At 42.7% G+C, this 22,267-nt stretch overlaps 1 protein-coding gene across 3 annotated transcripts in view; it reads right to left on the reverse strand.

Annotated features, from left to right (window-relative positions):
* The window catches only part of LOC110531315 (coiled-coil domain-containing protein 171), a 140,383-nt gene that overhangs the window by 16,182 nt on the left and 101,934 nt on the right, over positions 1–22,267 (reverse strand). For all 3 annotated transcript variants that reach the window (XM_036987118.1, XM_036987117.1, XM_036987116.1), the window contains one exon: positions 5,005–5,157. In XM_036987118.1, the coding sequence (XP_036843013.1) occupies positions 5,005–5,157 (153 nt within the window). The remainder of the gene's footprint in view (positions 1–5,004; positions 5,158–22,267) is intronic.

Here is a 22,267-nt window from a genome sequence, read left to right on the forward strand (position 1 = left end):
TCTAGTTGTAGGACAGTGTTACTATATAGAGTCTCTAGTTGTAGGACAGTGTTACTATATAGAGTCTCTAGTTGTAGGACAGTGTTACTATATATAGTCTCTAGTTGTAGGACAGTGTTACTATATAGAGTCTCTAGTTGTAGGACAGTGTTACTATATAGAGTCTCTAGTTGTAGGACAGTGTTACTATAGAGTCTCTAGTTGTAGGACAGTGTTACTATATAGAGTCTCTAGTTGTAGGACAGTGTTACTATATAGAGTCTCTAGTTGTAGGACAGTGTTACTATATAGAGTCTCTAGTTGTAGGACAGTGTTACTATATAGAGTCTAGTTGTAGGACAGTAGTGTTACTATATAGAGTCTCTAGTTGTAGGACAGTGTTACTATATAGAGTCTAGTTGTAGGACAGTGTTACTATATAGAGTCTCTAGTTGTAGGACAGTGTTACTATATAGAGTCTCTAGTTGTAGGACAGTGTTACTATATATAGTCTCTAGTTGTAGGACAGTGTTACTATATAGAGTCTCTAGTTGTAGGACAGTGTTACTATATAGAGTCTCTAGTTGTAGGACAGTGTTACTATATAGAGTCTCTAGTTGTAGGACAGTGTTACTATATAGAGTCTCTAGTTGTAGGACAGTGTTACTATATAGAGTCTCTAGTTGTAGGACAGTGTTACTATATAGAGTCTCTAGTTGTAGGACAGTGTTACTATATAGAGTCTCTAGTTGTAGGACAGTGTTACTATATAGAGTCTCTAGTTGTAGGACAGTGTTACTATATACAGTCTCTAGTTGTAGGACAGTGTTACTATATAGAGTCTCTAGTTGTAGGACAGCAGTGTTACTATATAGAGTCTCTCTAGTTGTAGGACAGTAGTGTTACTATATAGAGTCTCTAGTTGTAGGACAGTGTTACTATATAGAGTCTCTAGTTGTAGGACAGCAGTGTTACTATATAGAGTCTCTAGTTGTAGGACAGTGTTACTATATAGAGTCTCTAGTTGTAGGACAGTGTTACTATATAGAGTCTCTAGTTGTAGGACAGTGTTACTATATAGAGTCTCTAGTTGTAGGACAGTGTTACTATATAGAGTCTCTAGTTGTAGGACAGTAGTGTTACTATATAGAGTCTCTAGTTGTAGGACAGTGTTACTATATAGAGTCTCTAGTTGTAGGACAGTAGTGTTACTATATAGAGTCTAGTTGTAGGAAAGTGTTACTATATAGAGTCTAGTTGTAGGACAGTGTTACTATATAGAGTCTCTAGTTGTAGGACAGTAGTGTTACTATATAGAGTCTAGTTGTAGGACAGTGTTACTGTATAGAGTCTCTAGTTGTAGGACAGTGTTACTATATAGAGTCTCTAGTTGTAGGACAGTAGTGTTACTATATAGAGTCTCTAGTTGTAGGACAGTGTTACTATATAGAGTCTCTAGTTGTAGGACAGTGTTACTATATAGAGTCTCTAGTTGTAGGACAGTGTTAGTATATAGAGTCTCTAGTTGTAGGACAGCAGTGTTACTATATAGAGTCTCTAGTTGTAGGACAGTGTTACTATATAGAGTCTCTAGTTGTAGGACAGTGTTACTATATAGAGTCTCTAGTTGTAGGACAGTAGTGTTACTATATAGAGTCTCTAGTTGTAGGACAGTGTTACTATATAGAGTCTCTAGTTGTAGGACAGTGTTACTATAGAGTCTCTAGTTGTAGGACAGTGTTACTATATAGAGTCTCTAGTTGTAGGACAGTGTTACTATATAGAGTCTCTAGTTGTAGGACAGTGTTACTATATAGAGTCTCTAGTTGTAGGACAGTGTTACTATATAGAGTCTCTAGTTGTAGGACAGTGTTACTATATAGAGTCTAGTTGTAGGACAGTGTTACTATATAGAGTCTCTAGTTGTAGGACAGTGTTACTATATAGAGTCTCTAGTTGTAGGGCAGTGTTACTATATAGAGTCTCTAGTTGTAGAACAGTGTTACTATATAGAGTCTCTAGTTGTAGGGCAGTGTTAGTATATAGTCTCTAGTTGTAGGACAGTGTTACTATATAGAGTCTCTAGTTGTAGGACAGTAGTGTTACTATATAGAGTCTCTAGTTGTAGGACAGTGTTACTATATAGAGTCTCTAGTTGTAGGACAGTGTTACTATATAGAGTCTCTAGTTGTAGGACAGTGTTACTATATAGAGTCTAGTTGTAGGACAGTGTTACTATATAGAGTCTCTAGTTGTAGGACAGTGTTACTATATAGAGTCTCTAGTTGTAGGACAGTGTTACTATATAGAGTCTCTAGTTGTAGGATAGTGTTACTATATAGAGTCTCTAGTTGTAGGACAGTGTTACTATATAGAGTCTCTAGTTGTAGGACAGTGTTACTATATAGAGTCTCTAGTTGTAGGACAGTGTTACTATATAGAGTCTCTAGTTGTAGGACAGTGTTACTATATAGAGTCTCTAGTTGTAGGACAGTGTTACTATATAGTCTCTAGTTGTAGGACAGCAGTGTTACTATATAGAGTCTCTAGTTGTAGGACAGTGTTACTATATAGAGTCTCTAGTTGTAGGACAGCAGTGTTACTATATAGAGTCTCTAGTTGTAGGACAGCAGTGTTACTATATAGAGTCTCTAGTTGTAGGACAGTGTTACTATATAGAGTCTCTAGTTGTAGGACAGTGTTACTATATAGAGTCTCTAGTTGTAGGACAGTGTTACTATATAGAGTCTCTAGTTGTAGGGCAGTGTTACTATATAGAGTCTCTCTAGTTGTAGGACAGTGTTACTATATAGAGTCTCTAGTTGTAGGACAGTGTTACTATATAGAGTCTCTAGTTGTAGGGCAGTGTTACTATATAGAGTCTCTAGTTGTAGGACAGTGTTACTATATAGAGTCTCTAGTTGTAGGACAGTGTTACTATATAGAGTCTCTAGTTGTAGGGCAGTGTTACTATATAGAGTCTCTCTAGTTGTAGGACAGCAGTGTTACTATATAGAGTCTCTAGTTGTAGGACAGCAGTGTTACTATATAGAGTCTCTAGTTGTAGGACAGTGTTACTATATAGAGTCTCTAGTTGTAGGACAGTGTTACTATATAGAGTCTCTAGTTGTAGGACAGTGTTACTATATAGAGTCTCTAGTTGTAGGACAGTAGTGTTACTATATAGAGTCTCTAGTTGTAGGACAGTGTTACTATAGAGTCTCTAGTTGTAGGACAGTGTTACTATAGAGTCTCTAGTTGTAGGACAGTGTTACTATATAGAGTCTCTAGTTGTAGGACAGTGTTACTATATAGAGTCTCTAGTTGTAGGACAGTGTTACTATATAGAGTCTCTAGTTGTAGGACAGTGTTACTATATAGAGTCTAGTTGTAGGACAGTGTTACTATATAGAGTCTCTAGTTGTAGGACAGTGTTACTATATAGAGTCTCTAGTTGTAGGGCAGTGTTACTATATAGAGTCTCTAGTTGTAGGACAGTGTTACTATATAGAGTCTCTAGTTGTAGGGCAGTGTTACTATATAGAGTCTCTAGTTGTAGGACAGTGTTACTATATAGAGTCTCTCTAGTTGTAGGACAGTGTTACTATATAGAGTCTCTAGTTGTAGGACAGTGTTACTATAGAGTCTCTAGTTGTAGGACAGTGTTACTATATAGAGTCTCTAGTTGTAGGACAGTGTTACTATATAGAGTCTCTAGTTGTAGGACAGTGTTACTATATAGAGTCTCTAGTTGTAGGGCAGTGTTAGTATATAGTCTCTAGTTGTAGGACAGTGTTACTATATAGAGTCTCTAGTTGTAGGACAGTAGTGTTACTATATAGAGTCTCTAGTTGTAGGACAGTGTTACTATATAGAGTCTCTAGTTGTAGGACAGTGTTACTATATAGAGTCTCTAGTTGTAGGACAGTGTTACTATATAGAGTCTAGTTGTAGGACAGTGTTACTATATAGAGTCTCTAGTTGTAGGACAGTGTTACTATATAGAGTCTCTAGTTGTAGGACAGTGTTACTATATAGAGTCTCTAGTTGTAGGATAGTGTTACTATATAGAGTCTCTAGTTGTAGGACAGTGTTACTATATAGAGTCTCTAGTTGTAGGACAGTGTTACTATATAGAGTCTCTAGTTGTAGGACAGTGTTACTATATAGAGTCTCTAGTTGTAGGACAGTGTTACTATATAGAGTCTCTAGTTGTAGGACAGTGTTACTATATAGAGTCTCTAGTTGTAGGACAGCAGTGTTACTATATAGAGTCTCTAGTTGTAGGACAGTGTTACTATATAGAGTCTCTAGTTGTAGGACAGCAGTGTTACTATATAGAGTCTCTAGTTGTAGGACAGTGTTACTATATAGAGTCTCTAGTTGTAGGACAGTGTTACTATATAGAGTCTCTAGTTGTAGGACAGTAGTGTTACTATATAGAGTCTCTAGTTGTAGGACAGTGTTACTATATAGAGTCTCTAGTTGTAGGACAGTGTTACTATAGAGTCTCTAGTTGTAGGACAGTGTTACTATATAGAGTCTCTAGTTGTAGGACAGTGTTACTATATAGAGTCTCTAGTTGTAGGGCAGTGTTACTATATAGAGTCTCTAGTTGTAGGACAGCAGTGTTACTATATAGAGTCTCTAGTTGTAGGACAGTGTTACTATATAGAGTCTCTAGTTGTAGGACAGTGTTACTATATAGAGTCTCTAGTTGTAGGACAGTGTTACTATATAGAGTCTCTAGTTGTAGGACAGTGTTACTATATAGAGTCTCTAGTTGTAGGACAGTGTTACTATATAGAGTCTCTAGTTGTAGGACAGTGTTACTATATAGAGTCTCTAGTTGTAGGACAGTGTTACTATATAGAGTCTCTAGTTGTAGGACAGTGTTACTATATAGAGTCTCTAGTTGTAGGACAGTGTTACTATATAGAGTCTCTAGTTGTAGGACAGTGTTACTATATAGAGTCTCTAGTTGTAGGACAGCAGTGTTACTATAGAGTCTCTCTCGTCTCTTACAGGGATGAAACAGAGGTCCTCCCTGAGACAGGCATCGTGTAGTTCTTTCCGGAGGGCGGAGACATGGCTTTGGTGGGCGGAGATTTCCCTTTCCATCGAACCAATCCTGGAGAACGCTGCGTGGTATAACTCAGAGAACGTCCCCACCAGGCTCTGCAATGCACCATGGGAGGAAAGAGTTTTTATTCAGGGTGTGAATGTGTGTGTTTGTTTAATTATTCAGGGACGGGTGTTGAACTAACATCAGGATTATGTTAACCTGCTCTAGTTCTGAGAGGACCGACTACTGACAGTAGATGGTGATATGTTAACCTGCTCTAGTTCTGAGAGGACCGACTACTGACAGTAGATGGTGATATGTTAACCTGCTCTAGTTCTGAGAGGACCGACTACTGACAGTAGATATGTTAACCTGCTCTAGTTCTGAGAGGACCGACTACTGACAGTAGATGGTGATATGTTAACCTGCTCTAGTTCTGAGAGGACCGACTACTGACAGTAGATGGTAATATGTTAACCTGCTCTAGTTCTGAGAGGACCGACTACTGACAGTAGATGGTAATATGTTAACCTGCTCTAGTTCTGAGAGGACCGACTACTGACAGTAGATGGTGATATGTTAACCTGCTCTAGTTCTGAGAGGACCGACTACTGACAGTAGATGGTAATATGTTAACCTGCTCTAGTTCTGAGAGGACCGACTACTGACAGTAGATGGTAATATGTTAACCTGCTCTAGTTCTGAGAGGACCGACTACTGACAGTAGATGGTAATATGTTAACCTGCTCTAGTTCTGAGAGGACCGACTACTGACAGTAGATGGTGATATGTTAACCTGCTCTAGTTCTGAGAGGACCGACTACTGACAGTAGATGGTAATATGTTAACCTGCTCTAGTTCTGAGAGGACCGACTACTGACAGTAGATGGTGATATGTTAACCTGCTCTAGTTCTGAGAGGACCGACTACTGACAGTAGATGGTAATATGTTAACCTGCTCTAGTTCTGAGAGGACCGACTACTGACAGTAGATGGTGATATGTTAACCTGCTCTAGTTCTGAGAGGAACGACTACTGACAGTAGATATGTTAACCTGCTCTAGTTCTGAGAGGACCGACTACTGACAGTAGATGGTAATATGTTAACCTGCTCTAGTTCTGAGAGGACCGACTACTGACAGTAGATGGTGATATGTTAACCTGCTCTAGTTCTGAGAGGACCGACTACTGACAGTAGATGGTGATATGTTAACCTGCTCTAGTTCTGAGAGGACCGACTACTGACAGTAGATGGTGATATGTTAACCTGCTCTAGTTCTGAGAGGAACGACTACTGACAGTAGATGGTAATATGTTAACCTGCTCTAGTTCTGAGAGGACCGACTACTGACAGTAGATGGTGATATGTTAACCTGCTCTAGTTCTGAGAGGACCGACTACTGACAGTAGATGGTGATATGTTAACCTGCTCTAGTTCTGAGAGGACCGACTACTGACAGTAGATGGTAATATGTTAACCTGCTCTAGTTCTGAGAGGAACGACTACTGACAGTAGATGGTGATATGTTAACCTGCTCTAGTTCTGAGAGGACCGACTACTGACAGTAGATGGTGATATGTTAACCTGCTCTAGTTCTGAGAGGACCGACTACTGACAGTAGATGGTGATATGTTAACCTGCTCTAGTTCTGAGAGGACCGACTACTGACAGTAGATGGTAATATGTTAACCTGCTCTAGTTCTGAGAGGACCGACTACTGACAGTAGATGGTGATATGTTAACCTGCTCTAGTTCTGAGAGGACCGACTACTGACAGTAGATGGTGATATGTTAACCTGCTCTAGTTCTGAGAGGACCGACTACTGACAGTAGATGGTAATATGTTAACCTGCTCTAGTTCTGAGAGGACCGACTACTGACAGTAGATGGTGATATGTTAACCTGCTCTAGTTCTGAGAGGACCGACTACTGACAGTAGATGGTGATATGTTAACCTGCTCTAGTTCTGAGAGGACCGACTACTGACAGTAGATGGTGATATGTTAACCTGCTCTAGTTCTGAGAGGACCGACTACTGACAGTAGATGGTAATATGTTAACCTGCTCTAGTTCTGAGAGGACCGACTACTGACAGTAGATGGTAATATGTTAACCTGCTCTAGTTCTGAGAGGACCGACTACTGACAGTAGATGGTGATATGTTAACCTGCTCTAGTTCTGAGAGGACCGACTACTGACAGTAGATGGTAATATGTTAACCTGCTCTAATTCTGAGAGGACCGACTACTGACAGTAGATGGTGATATGTTAACCTGCTCTAGTTCTGAGAGGAACGACTACTGACAGTAGATGGTAATATGTTAACCTGCTCTAGTTCTGAGAGGACCGACTACTGACAGTAGATGGTAATATGTTAACCTGCTCTAGTTCTGAGAGGACCGACTACTGACAGTAGATGGTGATATGTTAACCTGCTCTAGTTCTGAGAGGACCGACTACTGACAGTAGATGGTAATATGTTAACCTGCTCTAGTTCTGAGAGGAACGACTACTGACAGTAGATGGTAATATGTTAACCTGCTCTAGTTCTGAGAGGACCGACTACTGACAGTAGATGGTAATATGTTAACCTGCTCTAGTTCTGAGAGGACCGACTACTGACAGTAGATGGTGATATGTTAACCTGCTCTAATTCTGAGAGGACCGACTACTGACAGTAGATGGTAATATGTTAACCTGCTCTAGTTCTGAGAGGACCGACTACTGACAGTAGATGGTAATATGTTAACCTGCTCTAGTTCTGAGAGGACCGACTACTGACAGTAGATGGTGATATGTTAACCTGCTCTAGTTCTGAGAGGAACGACTACTGACAGTAGATGGTAATATGTTAACCTGCTCTAGTTCTGAGAGGACCGACTACTGACAGTAGATGGTGATATGTTAACCTGCTCTAGTTCTGAGAGGAACGACTACTGACAGTAGATGGTAATATGTTAACCTGCTCTAGTTCTGAGAGGAACGACTACTGACAGTAGATGGTAATATGTTAACCTGCTCTAGTTCTGAGAGGACCGACTACTGACAGTAGATATGTTAACCTGCTCTAGTTCTGAGAGGACCGACTACTGACAGTAGATGGTGATATGTTAACCTGCTCTAGTTCTGAGAGGACCGACTACTGACAGTAGATGGTAATATGTTAACCTGCTCTAGTTCTGAGAGGACCGACTACTGACAGTAGATGGTGATATGTTAACCTGCTCTAGTTCTGAGAGGACCGACTACTGACAGTAGATGGTAATATGTTAACCTGCTCTAGTTCTGAGAGGACCGACTACTGACAGTAGATATGTTAACCTGCTCTAGTTCTGAGAGGACCGACTACTGACAGTAGATGGTAATATGTTAACCTGCTCTAGTTCTGAGAGGACCGACTACTGACAGTAGATGGTGATATGTTAACCTGCTCTAGTTCTGAGAGGACCGACTACTGACAGTAGATGGTAATATGTTAACCTGCTCTAGTTCTGAGAGGACCGACTACTGACAGTAGATGGTAATATGTTAACCTGCTCTAGTTCTGAGAGGAACGACTACTGACAGTAGATGGTGATATGTTAACCTGCTCTAGTTCTGAGAGGACCGACTACTGACAGTAGATGGTAATATGTTAACCTGCTCTAGTTCTGAGAGGACCGACTACTGACAGTAGATGGTGATATGTTAACCTGCTCTAGTTCTGAGAGGACCGACTACTGACAGTAGATGGTAATATGTTAACCTGCTCTAGTTCTGAGAGGACCGACTACTGACAGTAGATGGTGATATGTTAACCTGCTCTAGTTCTGAGAGGACCGACTACTGACAGTAGATGGTAATATGTTAACCTGCTCTAGTTCTGAGAGGACCGACTACTGACAGTAGATGGTGATATGTTAACCTGCTCTAGTTCTGAGAGGACCGACTACTGACAGTAGATGGTGATATGTTAACCTGCTCTAGTTCTGAGAGGACCGACTACTGACAGTAGATGGTAATATGTTAACCTGCTCTAGTTCTGAGAGGACCGACTACTGACAGTAGATGGTAATATGTTAACCTGCTCTAGTTCTGAGAGGAACGACTACTGACAGTAGATGGTAATATGTTAACCTGCTCTAGTTCTGAGAGGACCGACTACTGACAGTAGATATGTTAACCTGCTCTAGTTCTGAGAGGACCGACTACTGACAGTAGATGGTGATATGTTAACCTGCTCTAGTTCTGAGAGGACCGACTACTGACAGTAGATGGTGATATGTTAACCTGCTCTAGTTCTGAGAGGACCGACTACTGACAGTAGATGGTGATATGTTAACCTGCTCTAGTTCTGAGAGGACCGACTACTGACAGTAGATGGTGATATGTTAACCTGCTCTAGTTCTGAGAGGACCGACTACTGACAGTAGATGGTAATATGTTAACCTGCTCTAGTTCTGAGAGGACCGACTACTGACAGTAGATGGTGATATGTTAACCTGCTCTAGTTCTGAGAGGACCGACTACTGACAGTAGATGGTGATATGTTAACCTGCTCTAGTTCTGAGAGGACCGACTACTGACAGTAGATGGTGATATGTTAACCTGCTCTAGTTCTGAGAGGACCGACTACTGACAGTAGATGGTGATATGTTAACCTGCTCTAGTTCTGAGAGGACCGACTACTGACAGTAGATGGTGATATGTTAACCTGCTCTAGTTCTGAGAGGACCGACTACTGACAGTAGATGGTGATATGTTAACCTGCTCTAGTTCTGAGAGGACCGACTACTGACAGTAGATGGTGATATGTTAACCTGCTCTAGTTCTGAGAGGACCGACTACTGACAGTAGATGGTGATATGTTAACCTGCTCTAGTTCTGAGAGGACCGACTACTGACAGTAGATGGTAATATGTTAACCTGCTCTAGTTCTGAGAGGACCGACTACTGACAGTAGATGGTGATATGTTAACCTGCTCTAGTTCTGAGAGGACCGACTACTGACAGTAGATGGTGATATGTTAACCTGCTCTAGTTCTGAGAGGACCGACTACTGACAGTAGATATGTTAACCTGCTCTAGTTCTGAGAGGACCGACTACTGACAGTAGATGGTGATATGTTAACCTGCTCTAGTTCTGAGAGGACCGACTACTGACAGTAGATGGTGATATGTTAACCTGCTCTAGTTCTGAGAGGACCGACTACTGACAGTAGATGGTAATATGTTAACCTGCTCTAATTCTGAGAGGACCGACTACTGACAGTAGATGGTGATATGTTAACCTGCTCTAGTTCTGAGAGGACCGACTACTGACAGTAGATGGTAATATGTTAACCTGCTCTAGTTCTGAGAGGACCGACTACTGACAGTAGATGGTGATATGTTAACCTGCTCTAGTTCTGAGAGGACCGACTACTGACAGTAGATGGTGATATGTTAACCTGCTCTAGTTCTGAGAGGACCGACTACTGACAGTAGATGGTGATATGTTAACCTGCTCTAGTTCTGAGAGGACCGACTACTGACAGTAGATGGTGATATGTTAACCTGCTCTAGTTCTGAGAGGACCGACTACTGACAGTAGATGGTAATATGTTAACCTGCTCTAGTTCTGAGAGGACCGACTACTGACAGTAGATGGTAATATGTTAACCTGCTCTAGTTCTGAGAGGACCGACTACTGACAGTAGATGGTGATATGTTAACCTGCTCTAGTTCTGAGAGGACCGACTACTGACAGTAGATATGTTAACCTGCTCTAGTTCTGAGAGGACCGACTACTGACAGTAGATGGTGATATGTTAACCTGCTCTAGTTCTGAGAGGACCGACTACTGACAGTAGATGGTAATATGTTAACCTGCTCTAGTTCTGAGAGGACCGACTACTGACAGTAGATGGTAATATGTTAACCTGCTCTAGTTCTGAGAGGACCGACTACTGACAGTAGATGGTGATATGTTAACCTGCTCTAGTTCTGAGAGGACCGACTACTGACAGTAGATGGTGATATGTTAACCTGCTCTAGTTCTGAGAGGAACGACTACTGACAGTAGATGGTGATATGTTAACCTGCTCTAGTTCTGAGAGGACCGACTACTGACAGTAGATATGTTAACCTGCTCTAGTTCTGAGAGGACCGACTACTGACAGTAGATGGTGATATGTTAACCTGCTCTAGTTCTGAGAGGACCGACTACTGACAGTAGATGGTAATATGTTAACCTGCTCTAGTTCTGAGAGGACCGACTACTGACAGTAGATGGTGATATGTTAACCTGCTCTAGTTCTGAGAGGACCGACTACTGACAGTAGATATGTTAACCTGCTCTAGTTCTGAGAGGACCGACTACTGACAGTAGATGGTAATATGTTAACCTGCTCTAGTTCTGAGAGGACCGACTACTGACAGTAGATATGTTAACCTGCTCTAGTTCTGAGAGGACCGACTACTGACAGTAGATGGTGATATGTTAACCTGCTCTAGTTCTGAGAGGACCGACTACTGACAGTAGATGGTAATATGTTAACCTGCTCTAGTTCTGAGAGGACCGACTACTGACAGTAGATGGTGATATGTTAACCTGCTCTAGTTCTGAGAGGACCGACTACTGACAGTAGATATGTTAACCTGCTCTAGTTCTGAGAGGACCGACTACTGACAGTAGATGGTGATATGTTAACCTGCTCTAGTTCTGAGAGGACCGACTACTGACAGTAGATATGTTAACCTGCTCTAGTTCTGAGAGGACCGACTACTGACAGTAGATGGTGATATGTTAACCTGCTCTAGTTCTGAGAGGACCGACTACTGACAGTAGATGGTGATATGTTAACCTGCTCTAGTTCTGAGAGGACCGACTACTGACAGTAGATGGTGATATGTTAACCTGCTCTAGTTCTGAGAGGACCGACTACTGACAGTAGATGGTGATATGTTAACCTGCTCTAGTTCTGAGAGGACCGACTACTGACAGTAGATGGTAATATGTTAACCTGCTCTAGTTCTGAGAGGACCGACTACTGACAGTAGATGGTGATATGTTAACCTGCTCTAGTTCTGAGAGGACCGACTACTGACAGTAGATGGTGATATGTTAACCTGCTCTAGTTCTGAGAGGACCGACTACTGACAGTAGATATGTTAACCTGCTCTAGTTCTGAGAGGACCGACTACTGACAGTAGATGGTGATATGTTAACCTGCTCTAATTCTGAGAGGACCGACTACTGACAGTAGATGGTAATATGTTAACCTGCTCTAGTTCTGAGAGGACCGACTACTGACAGTAGATATGTTAACCTGCTCTAGTTCTGAGAGGACCGACTACTGACAGTAGATGGTGATATGTTAACCTGCTCTAGTTCTGAGAGGACCGACTACTGACAGTAGATATGTTAACCTGCTCTAGTTCTGAGAGGACCGACTACTGACAGTAGATGGTGATATGTTAACCTGCTCTAGTTCTGAGAGGACCGACTACTGACAGTAGATGGTAATATGTTAACCTGCTCTAGTTCTGAGAGGACCGACTACTGACAGTAGATGGTGATATGTTAACCTGCTCTAGTTCTGAGAGGACCGACTACTGACAGTAGATGGTGATATGTTAACCTGCTCTAGTTCTGAGAGGACCGACTACTGACAGTAGATGGTGATATGTTAACCTGCTCTAGTTCTGAGAGGACCGACTACTGACAGTAGATGGTAATATGTTAACCTGCTCTAGTTCTGAGAGGACCGACTACTGACAGTAGATATGTTAACCTGCTCTAGTTCTGAGAGGACCGACTACTGACAGTAGATGGTAATATGTTAACCTGCTCTAGTTCTGAGAGGACCGACTACTGACAGTAGATGGTAATATGTTAACCTGCTCTAGTTCTGAGAGGAACGACTACTGACAGTAGATGGTAATATGTTAACCTGCTCTAGTTCTGAGAGGACCGACTACTGACAGTAGATGGTGATATGTTAACCTGCTCTAGTTCTGAGAGGACCGACTACTGACAGTAGATGGTAATATGTTAACCTGCTCTAGTTCTGAGAGGACCGACTACTGACAGTAGATGGTGATATGTTAACCTGCTCTAGTTCTGAGAGGACCGACTACTGACAGTAGATATGTTAACCTGCTCTAGTTCTGAGAGGACCGACTACTGACAGTAGATGGTGATATGTTAACCTGCTCTAGTTCTGAGAGGACCGACTACTGACAGTAGATGGTAATATGTTAACCTGCTCTAGTTCTGAGAGGACCGACTACTGACAGTAGATGGTAATATGTTAACCTGCTCTAGTTCTGAGAGGACCGACTACTGACAGTAGATGGTAATATGTTAACCTGCTCTAGTTCTGAGAGGACCGACTACTGACAGTAGATGGTGATATGTTAACCTGCTCTAGTTCTGAGAGGACCGACTACTGACAGTAGATGGTGATATGTTAACCTGCTCTAGTTCTGAGAGGACCGACTACTGACAGTAGATGGTAATATGTTAACCTGCTCTAGTTCTGAGAGGACCGACTACTGACAGTAGATGGTGATATGTTAACCTGCTCTAGTTCTGAGAGGACCGACTACTGACAGTAGATGGTAATATGTTAACCTGCTCTAGTTCTGAGAGGACCGACTACTGACAGTAGATGGTAATATGTTAACCTGCTCTAGTTCTGAGAGGACCGACTACTGACAGTAGATGGTGATATGTTAACCTGCTCTAGTTCTGAGAGGACCGACTACTGACAGTAGATGGTAATATGTTAACCTGCTCTAGTTCTGAGAGGACCGACTACTGACAGTAGATGGTGATATGTTAACCTGCTCTAGTTCTGAGAGGACCGACTACTGACAGTAGATGGTGATATGTTAACCTGCTCTAGTTCTGAGAGGACCGACTACTGACAGTAGATGGTAATATGTTAACCTGCTCTAGTTCTGAGAGGACCGACTACTGACAGTAGATGGTAATATGTTAACCTGCTCTAGTTCTGAGAGGAACGACTACTGACAGTAGATGGTAATATGTTAACCTGCTCTAGTTCTGAGAGGACCGACTACTGACAGTAGATATGTTAACCTGCTCTAGTTCTGAGAGGACCGACTACTGACAGTAGATGGTGATATGTTAACCTGCTCTAGTTCTGAGAGGACCGACTACTGACAGTAGATGGTGATATGTTAACCTGCTCTAGTTCTGAGAGGACCGACTACTGACAGTAGATGGTGATATGTTAACCTGCTCTAGTTCTGAGAGGACCGACTACTGACAGTAGATGGTGATATGTTAACCTGCTCTAGTTCTGAGAGGACCGACTACTGACAGTAGATGGTAATATGTTAACCTGCTCTAGTTCTGAGAGGACCGACTACTGACAGTAGATGGTGATATGTTAACCTGCTCTAGTTCTGAGAGGACCGACTACTGACAGTAGATGGTGATATGTTAACCTGCTCTAGTTCTGAGAGGACCGACTACTGACAGTAGATGGTGATATGTTAACCTGCTCTAGTTCTGAGAGGACCGACTACTGACAGTAGATGGTGATATGTTAACCTGCTCTAGTTCTGAGAGGACCGACTACTGACAGTAGATGGTGATATGTTAACCTGCTCTAGTTCTGAGAGGACCGACTACTGACAGTAGATGGTGATATGTTAACCTGCTCTAGTTCTGAGAGGACCGACTACTGACAGTAGATGGTGATATGTTAACCTGCTCTAGTTCTGAGAGGACCGACTACTGACAGTAGATGGTGATATGTTAACCTGCTCTAGTTCTGAGAGGACCGACTACTGACAGTAGATGGTAATATGTTAACCTGCTCTAGTTCTGAGAGGACCGACTACTGACAGTAGATGGTGATATGTTAACCTGCTCTAGTTCTGAGAGGACCGACTACTGACAGTAGATGGTGATATGTTAACCTGCTCTAGTTCTGAGAGGACCGACTACTGACAGTAGATATGTTAACCTGCTCTAGTTCTGAGAGGACCGACTACTGACAGTAGATGGTGATATGTTAACCTGCTCTAGTTCTGAGAGGACCGACTACTGACAGTAGATGGTGATATGTTAACCTGCTCTAGTTCTGAGAGGACCGACTACTGACAGTAGATGGTAATATGTTAACCTGCTCTAATTCTGAGAGGACCGACTACTGACAGTAGATGGTGATATGTTAACCTGCTCTAGTTCTGAGAGGACCGACTACTGACAGTAGATGGTAATATGTTAACCTGCTCTAGTTCTGAGAGGACCGACTACTGACAGTAGATGGTGATATGTTAACCTGCTCTAGTTCTGAGAGGACCGACTACTGACAGTAGATGGTGATATGTTAACCTGCTCTAGTTCTGAGAGGACCGACTACTGACAGTAGATGGTGATATGTTAACCTGCTCTAGTTCTGAGAGGACCGACTACTGACAGTAGATGGTGATATGTTAACCTGCTCTAGTTCTGAGAGGACCGACTACTGACAGTAGATGGTAATATGTTAACCTGCTCTAGTTCTGAGAGGACCGACTACTGACAGTAGATGGTAATATGTTAACCTGCTCTAGTTCTGAGAGGACCGACTACTGACAGTAGATGGTGATATGTTAACCTGCTCTAGTTCTGAGAGGACCGACTACTGACAGTAGATATGTTAACCTGCTCTAGTTCTGAGAGGACCGACTACTGACAGTAGATGGTGATATGTTAACCTGCTCTAGTTCTGAGAGGACCGACTACTGACAGTAGATGGTAATATGTTAACCTGCTCTAGTTCTGAGAGGACCGACTACTGACAGTAGATGGTAATATGTTAACCTGCTCTAGTTCTGAGAGGACCGACTACTGACAGTAGATGGTGATATGTTAACCTGCTCTAGTTCTGAGAGGACCGACTACTGACAGTAGATGGTGATATGTTAACCTGCTCTAGTTCTGAGAGGAACGACTACTGACAGTAGATGGTGATATGTTAACCTGCTCTAGTTCTGAGAGGACCGACTACTGACAGTAGATATGTTAACCTGCTCTAGTTCTGAGAGGACCGACTACTGACAGTAGATGGTGATATGTTAACCTGCTCTAGTTCTGAGAGGACCGACTACTGACAGTAGATGGTAATATGTTAACCTGCTCTAGTTCTGAGAGGACCGACTACTGACAGTAGATGGTGATATGTTAACCTGCTCTAGTTCTGAGAGGACCGACTACTGACAGTAGATATGTTAACCTGCTCTAGTTCTGAGAGGACCGACTACTGACAGTAGATGGTAATATGTTAACCTGCTCTAGTTCTGAGAGGACCGACTACTGACAGTAGATATGTTAACCTGCTCTAGTTCTGAGAGGACCGACTACTGACAGTAGATGGTGATATGTTAACCTGCTCTAGTTCTGAGAGGACCGACTACTGACAGTAGATGGTAATATGTTAACCTGCTCTAGTTCTGAGAGGACCGACTACTGACAGTAGATGGTGATATGTTAACCTGCTCTAGTTCTGAGAGGACCGACTACTGACAGTAGATATGTTAACCTGCTCTAGTTCTGAGAGGACCGACTACTGACAGTAGATGGTGATATGTTAACCTGCTCTAGTTCTGAGAGGACCGACTACTGACAGTAGATATGTTAACCTGCTCTAGTTCTGAGAGGACCGACTACTGACAGTAGATGGTGATATGTTAACCTGCTCTAGTTCTGAGAGGACCGACTACTGACAGTAGATGGTGATATGTTAACCTGCTCTAGTTCTGAGAGGACCGACTACTGACAGTAGATGGTGATATGTTAACCTGCTCTAGTTCTGAGAGGACCGACTACTGACAGTAGATGGTGATATGTTAACCTGCTCTAGTTCTGAGAGGACCGACTACTGACAGTAGATGGTAATATGTTAACCTGCTCTAGTTCTGAGAGGACCGACTACTGACAGTAGATGGTGATATGTTAACCTGCTCTAGTTCTGAGAGGACCGACTACTGACAGTAGATGGTGATATGTTAACCTGCTCTAGTTCTGAGAGGACCGACTACTGACAGTAGATATGTTAACCTGCTCTAGTTCTGAGAGGACCGACTACTGACAGTAGATGGTGATATGTTAACCTGCTCTAATTCTGAGAGGACCGACTACTGACAGTAGATGGTAATATGTTAACCTGCTCTAGTTCTGAGAGGACCGACTACTGACAGTAGATATGTTAACCTGCTCTAGTTCTGAGAGGACCGACTACTGACAGTAGATGGTGATATGTTAACCTGCTCTAGTTCTGAGAGGACCGACTACTGACAGTAGATATGTTAACCTGCTCTAGTTCTGAGAGGACCGACTACTGACAGTAGATGGTGATATGTTAACCTGCTCTAGTTCTGAGAGGACCGACTACTGACAGTAGATGGTAATATGTTAACCTGCTCTAGTTCTGAGAGGACCGACTACTGACAGTAGATGGTGATATGTTAACCTGCTCTAGTTCTGAGAGGACCGACTACTGACAGTAGATGGTGATATGTTAACCTGCTCTAGTTCTGAGAGGACCGACTACTGACAGTAGATGGTGATATGTTAACCTGCTCTAGTTCTGAGAGGACCGACTACTGACAGTAGATGGTAATATGTTAACCTGCTCTAGTTCTGAGAGGACCGACTACTGACAGTAGATATGTTAACCTGCTCTAGTTCTGAGAGGACCGACTACTGACAGTAGATGGTAATATGTTAACCTGCTCTAGTTCTGAGAGGACCGACTACTGACAGTAGATGGTAATATGTTAACCTGCTCTAGTTCTGAGAGGAACGACTACTGACAGTAGATGGTAATATGTTAACCTGCTCTAGTTCTGAGAGGACCGACTACTGACAGTAGATGGTGATATGTTAACCTGCTCTAGTTCTGAGAGGACCGACTACTGACAGTAGATGGTAATATGTTAACCTGCTCTAGTTCTGAGAGGACCGACTACTGACAGTAGATGGTGATATGTTAACCTGCTCTAGTTCTGAGAGGACCGACTACTGACAGTAGATATGTTAACCTGCTCTAGTTCTGAGAGGACCGACTACTGACAGTAGATGGTGATATGTTAACCTGCTCTAGTTCTGAGAGGACCGACTACTGACAGTAGATGGTAATATGTTAACCTGCTCTAGTTCTGAGAGGACCGACTACTGACAGTAGATGGTAATATGTTAACCTGCTCTAGTTCTGAGAGGACCGACTACTGACAGTAGATGGTAATATGTTAACCTGCTCTAGTTCTGAGAGGACCGACTACTGACAGTAGATGGTGATATGTTAACCTGCTCTAGTTCTGAGAGGACCGACTACTGACAGTAGATGGTGATATGTTAACCTGCTCTAGTTCTGAGAGGACCGACTACTGACAGTAGATGGTAATATGTTAACCTGCTCTAGTTCTGAGAGGACCGACTACTGACAGTAGATGGTGATATGTTAACCTGCTCTAGTTCTGAGAGGACCGACTACTGACAGTAGATGGTAATATGTTAACCTGCTCTAGTTCTGAGAGGACCGACTACTGACAGTAGATGGTAATATGTTAACCTGCTCTAGTTCTGAGAGGACCGACTACTGACAGTAGATGGTGATATGTTAACCTGCTCTAGTTCTGAGAGGACCGACTACTGACAGTAGATGGTAATATGTTAACCTGCTCTAGTTCTGAGAGGACCGACTACTGACAGTAGATGGTGATATGTTAACCTGCTCTAGTTCTGAGAGGACCGACTACTGACAGTAGATGGTGATATGTTAACCTGCTCTAGTTCTGAGAGGACCGACTACTGACAGTAGATGGTAATATGTTAACCTGCTCTAGTTCTGAGAGGACCGACTACTGACAGTAGATGGTGATATGTTAACCTTCTCTAGTTCTGAGAGGACCGACTACTGACAGTAGATGGTGATATGTTAACCTGCTCTAGTTCTGAGAGGAACGACTACTGACAGTAGATGGTGATATGTTAACCTGCTCTAGTTCTGAGAGGACCGACTACTGACAGTAGATGGTGATATGTTAACCTGCTCTAGTTCTGAGAGGACCGACTACTGACAGTAGATGGTGATATGTTAACCTGCTCTAGTTCTGAGAGGACCGACTACTGACAGTAGATGGTGATATGTTAACCTGCTCTAGTTCTGAGAGGACCGACTACTGACAGTAGATGGTGATATGTTAACCTGCTCTAGTTCTGAGAGGACCGACTACTGACAGTAGATGGTAATATGTTAACCTGCTCTAGTTCTGAGAGGACCGACTACTGACAGTAGATGGTAATATGTTAACCTGCTCTAGTTCTGAGAGGACCGACTACTGACAGTAGATGGTAATATGTTAACCTGCTCTAGTTCTGAGAGGACCGACTACTGACAGTAGATGGTAATATGTTAACCTGCTCTAGTTCTGAGAGGACCGACTACTGACAGTAGATGGTAATATGTTAACCTGCTCTAGTTCTGAGAGGACCGACTACTGACAGTAGATGGTAATATGTTAACCTGCTCTAGTTCTGAGAGGACCGACTACTGACAGTAGATGGTGATATGTTAACCTGCTCTAGTTCTGAGAGGACCGACTACTGACAGTAGATGGTGATATGTTAACCTGCTCTAGTTCTGAGAGGACCGACTACTGACAGTAGATGGTGATATGTTAACCTGCTCTAGTTCTGAGAGGACCGACTACTGACAGTAGATGGTGATATGTTAACCTGCTCTAGTTCTGAGAGGACCGACTACTGACAGTAGATGGTAATATGTTAACCTGCTCTAGTTCTGAGAGGACCGACTACTGACAGTAGATGGTGATATGTTAACCTGCTCTAGTTCTGAGAGGACCGACTACTGACAGTAGATGGTAATATGTTAACCTGCTCTAGTTCTGAGAGGACCGACTACTGACAGTAGATGGTAATATGTTAACCTGCTCTAGTTCTGAGAGGACCGACTACTGACAGTAGATGGTGATATGTTAACCTGCTCTAGTTCTGAGAGGACCGACTACTGACAGTAGATGGTGATATGTTAACCTGCTCTAGTTCTGAGAGGACCGACTACTGACAGTAGATGGTAATATGTTAACCTGCTCTAGTTCTGAGAGGACCGACTACTGACAGTAGATATGTTAACCTGCTCTAGTTCTGAGAGGACCGACTACTGACAGTAGATGGTGATATGTTAACCTGCTCTAGTTCTGAGAGGACCGACTACTGACAGTAGATGGTGATATGTTAACCTGCTCTAGTTCTGAGAGGACCGACTACTGACAGTAGATGGTGATATGTTAACCTGCTCTAGTTCTGAGAGGACCGACTACTGACAGTAGATGGTAATATGTTAACCTGCTCTAGTTCTGAGAGGACCGACTACTGACAGTAGATGGTGATATGTTAACCTGCTCTAGTTCTGAGAGGACCGACTACTGACAGTAGATGGTGATATGTTAACCTGCTCTAGTTCTGAGAGGACCGACTACTGACAGTAGATGGTGATATGTTAACCTGCTCTAGTTCTGAGAGGACCGACTACTGACAGTAGATGGTGATATGTTAACCTGCTCTAGTTCTGAGAGGACCGACTACTGACAGTAGATGGTAATATGTTAACCTGCTCTAGTTCTGAGAGGACCGACTACTGACAGTAGATGGTGATATGTTAACCTGCTCTAGTTCTGAGAGGACCGACTACTGACAGTAGATGGTAATATGTTAACCTGCTCTAGTTCTGAGAGGACCGACTACTGACAGTAGATGGTAATATGTTAACCTGCTCTAGTTCTGAGAGGACCGACTACTGACAGTAGATGGTGATATGTTAACCTGCTCTAGTTCTGAGAGGACCGACTACTGACAGTAGATGGTGATATGTTAACCTGCTCTAGTTCTGAGAGGACCGACTACTGACAGTAGATGGTAATATGTTAACCTGCTCTAGTTCTGAGAGGACCGACTACTGACAGTAGATATGTTAACCTGCTCTAGTTCTGAGAGGACCGACTACTGACAGTAGATGGTGATATGTTAACCTGCTCTAGTTCTGAGAGGACCGACTACTGACAGTAGATGGTAATATGTTAACCTGCTCTAGTTCTGAGAGGACCGACTACTGACAGTAGATGGTAATATGTTAACCTGCTCTAGTTCTGAGAGGACCGACTACTGACAGTAGATGGTAATATGTTAACCTGCTCTAGTTCTGAGAGGACCGACTACTGACAGTAGATGGTGATATGTTAACCTGCTCTAGTTCTGAGAGGACCGACTACTGACAGTAGATGGTAATATGTTAACCTGCTCTAGTTCTGAGAGGACCGACTACTGACAGTAGATGGTAATATGTTAACCTGCTCTAGTTCTGAGAGGACCGACTACTGACAGTAGATGGTAATATGTTAACCTGCTCTAGTTCTGAGAGGACCGACTACTGACAGTAGATGGTAATATGTTAACCTGCTCTAGTTCTGAGAGGACCGACTACTGACAGTAGATGGTAATATGTTAACCTGCTCTAGTTCTGAGAGGACCGACTACTGACAGTAGATGGTAATATGTTAACCTGTTCTAGTTCTGAGAGGACCGACTACTGACAGTAGATGGTAATATGTTAACCTGCTCTAGTTCTGAGAGGACCGACTACTGACAGTAGATGGTAATATGTTAACCTGCTCTAGTTCTGAGAGGACCGACTACTGACAGTAGATGGTGATATGTTAACCTGCTCTAGTTCTGAGAGGACCGACTACTGACAGTAGATGGTAATATGTTAACCTGCTCTAGTTCTGAGAGGACCGACTACTGACAGTAGATGGTGATATGTTAACCTGCTCTAGTTCTGAGAGGACCGACTACTGACAGTAGATGGTAATATGTTAACCTGCTCTAGTTCTGAGAGGACCGACTACTGACAGTAGATGGTAATATGTTAACCTGCTCTAGTTCTGAGAGGACCGACTACTGACAGTAGATGGTGATATGTTAACCTGCTCTAGTTCTGAGAGGACCGACTACTGACAGTAGATGGTAATATGTTAACCTGCTCTAGTTCTGAGAGGACCGACTACTGACAGTAGATGGTGATATGTTAACCTGCTCTAGTTCTGAGAGGACCGACTACTGACAGTAGATGGTAATATGTTAACCTGCTCTAGTTCTGAGAGGACCGACTACTGACAGTAGATGGTAATATGTTAACCTGCTCTAGTTCTGAGAGGACCGA

The sequence above is a fragment of the Oncorhynchus mykiss genome, chromosome 9, assembly GCF_013265735.2.
Source record: "Oncorhynchus mykiss isolate Arlee chromosome 9, USDA_OmykA_1.1, whole genome shotgun sequence".
Lineage (NCBI taxonomy): Eukaryota > Metazoa > Chordata > Actinopteri > Salmoniformes > Salmonidae > Oncorhynchus > Oncorhynchus mykiss.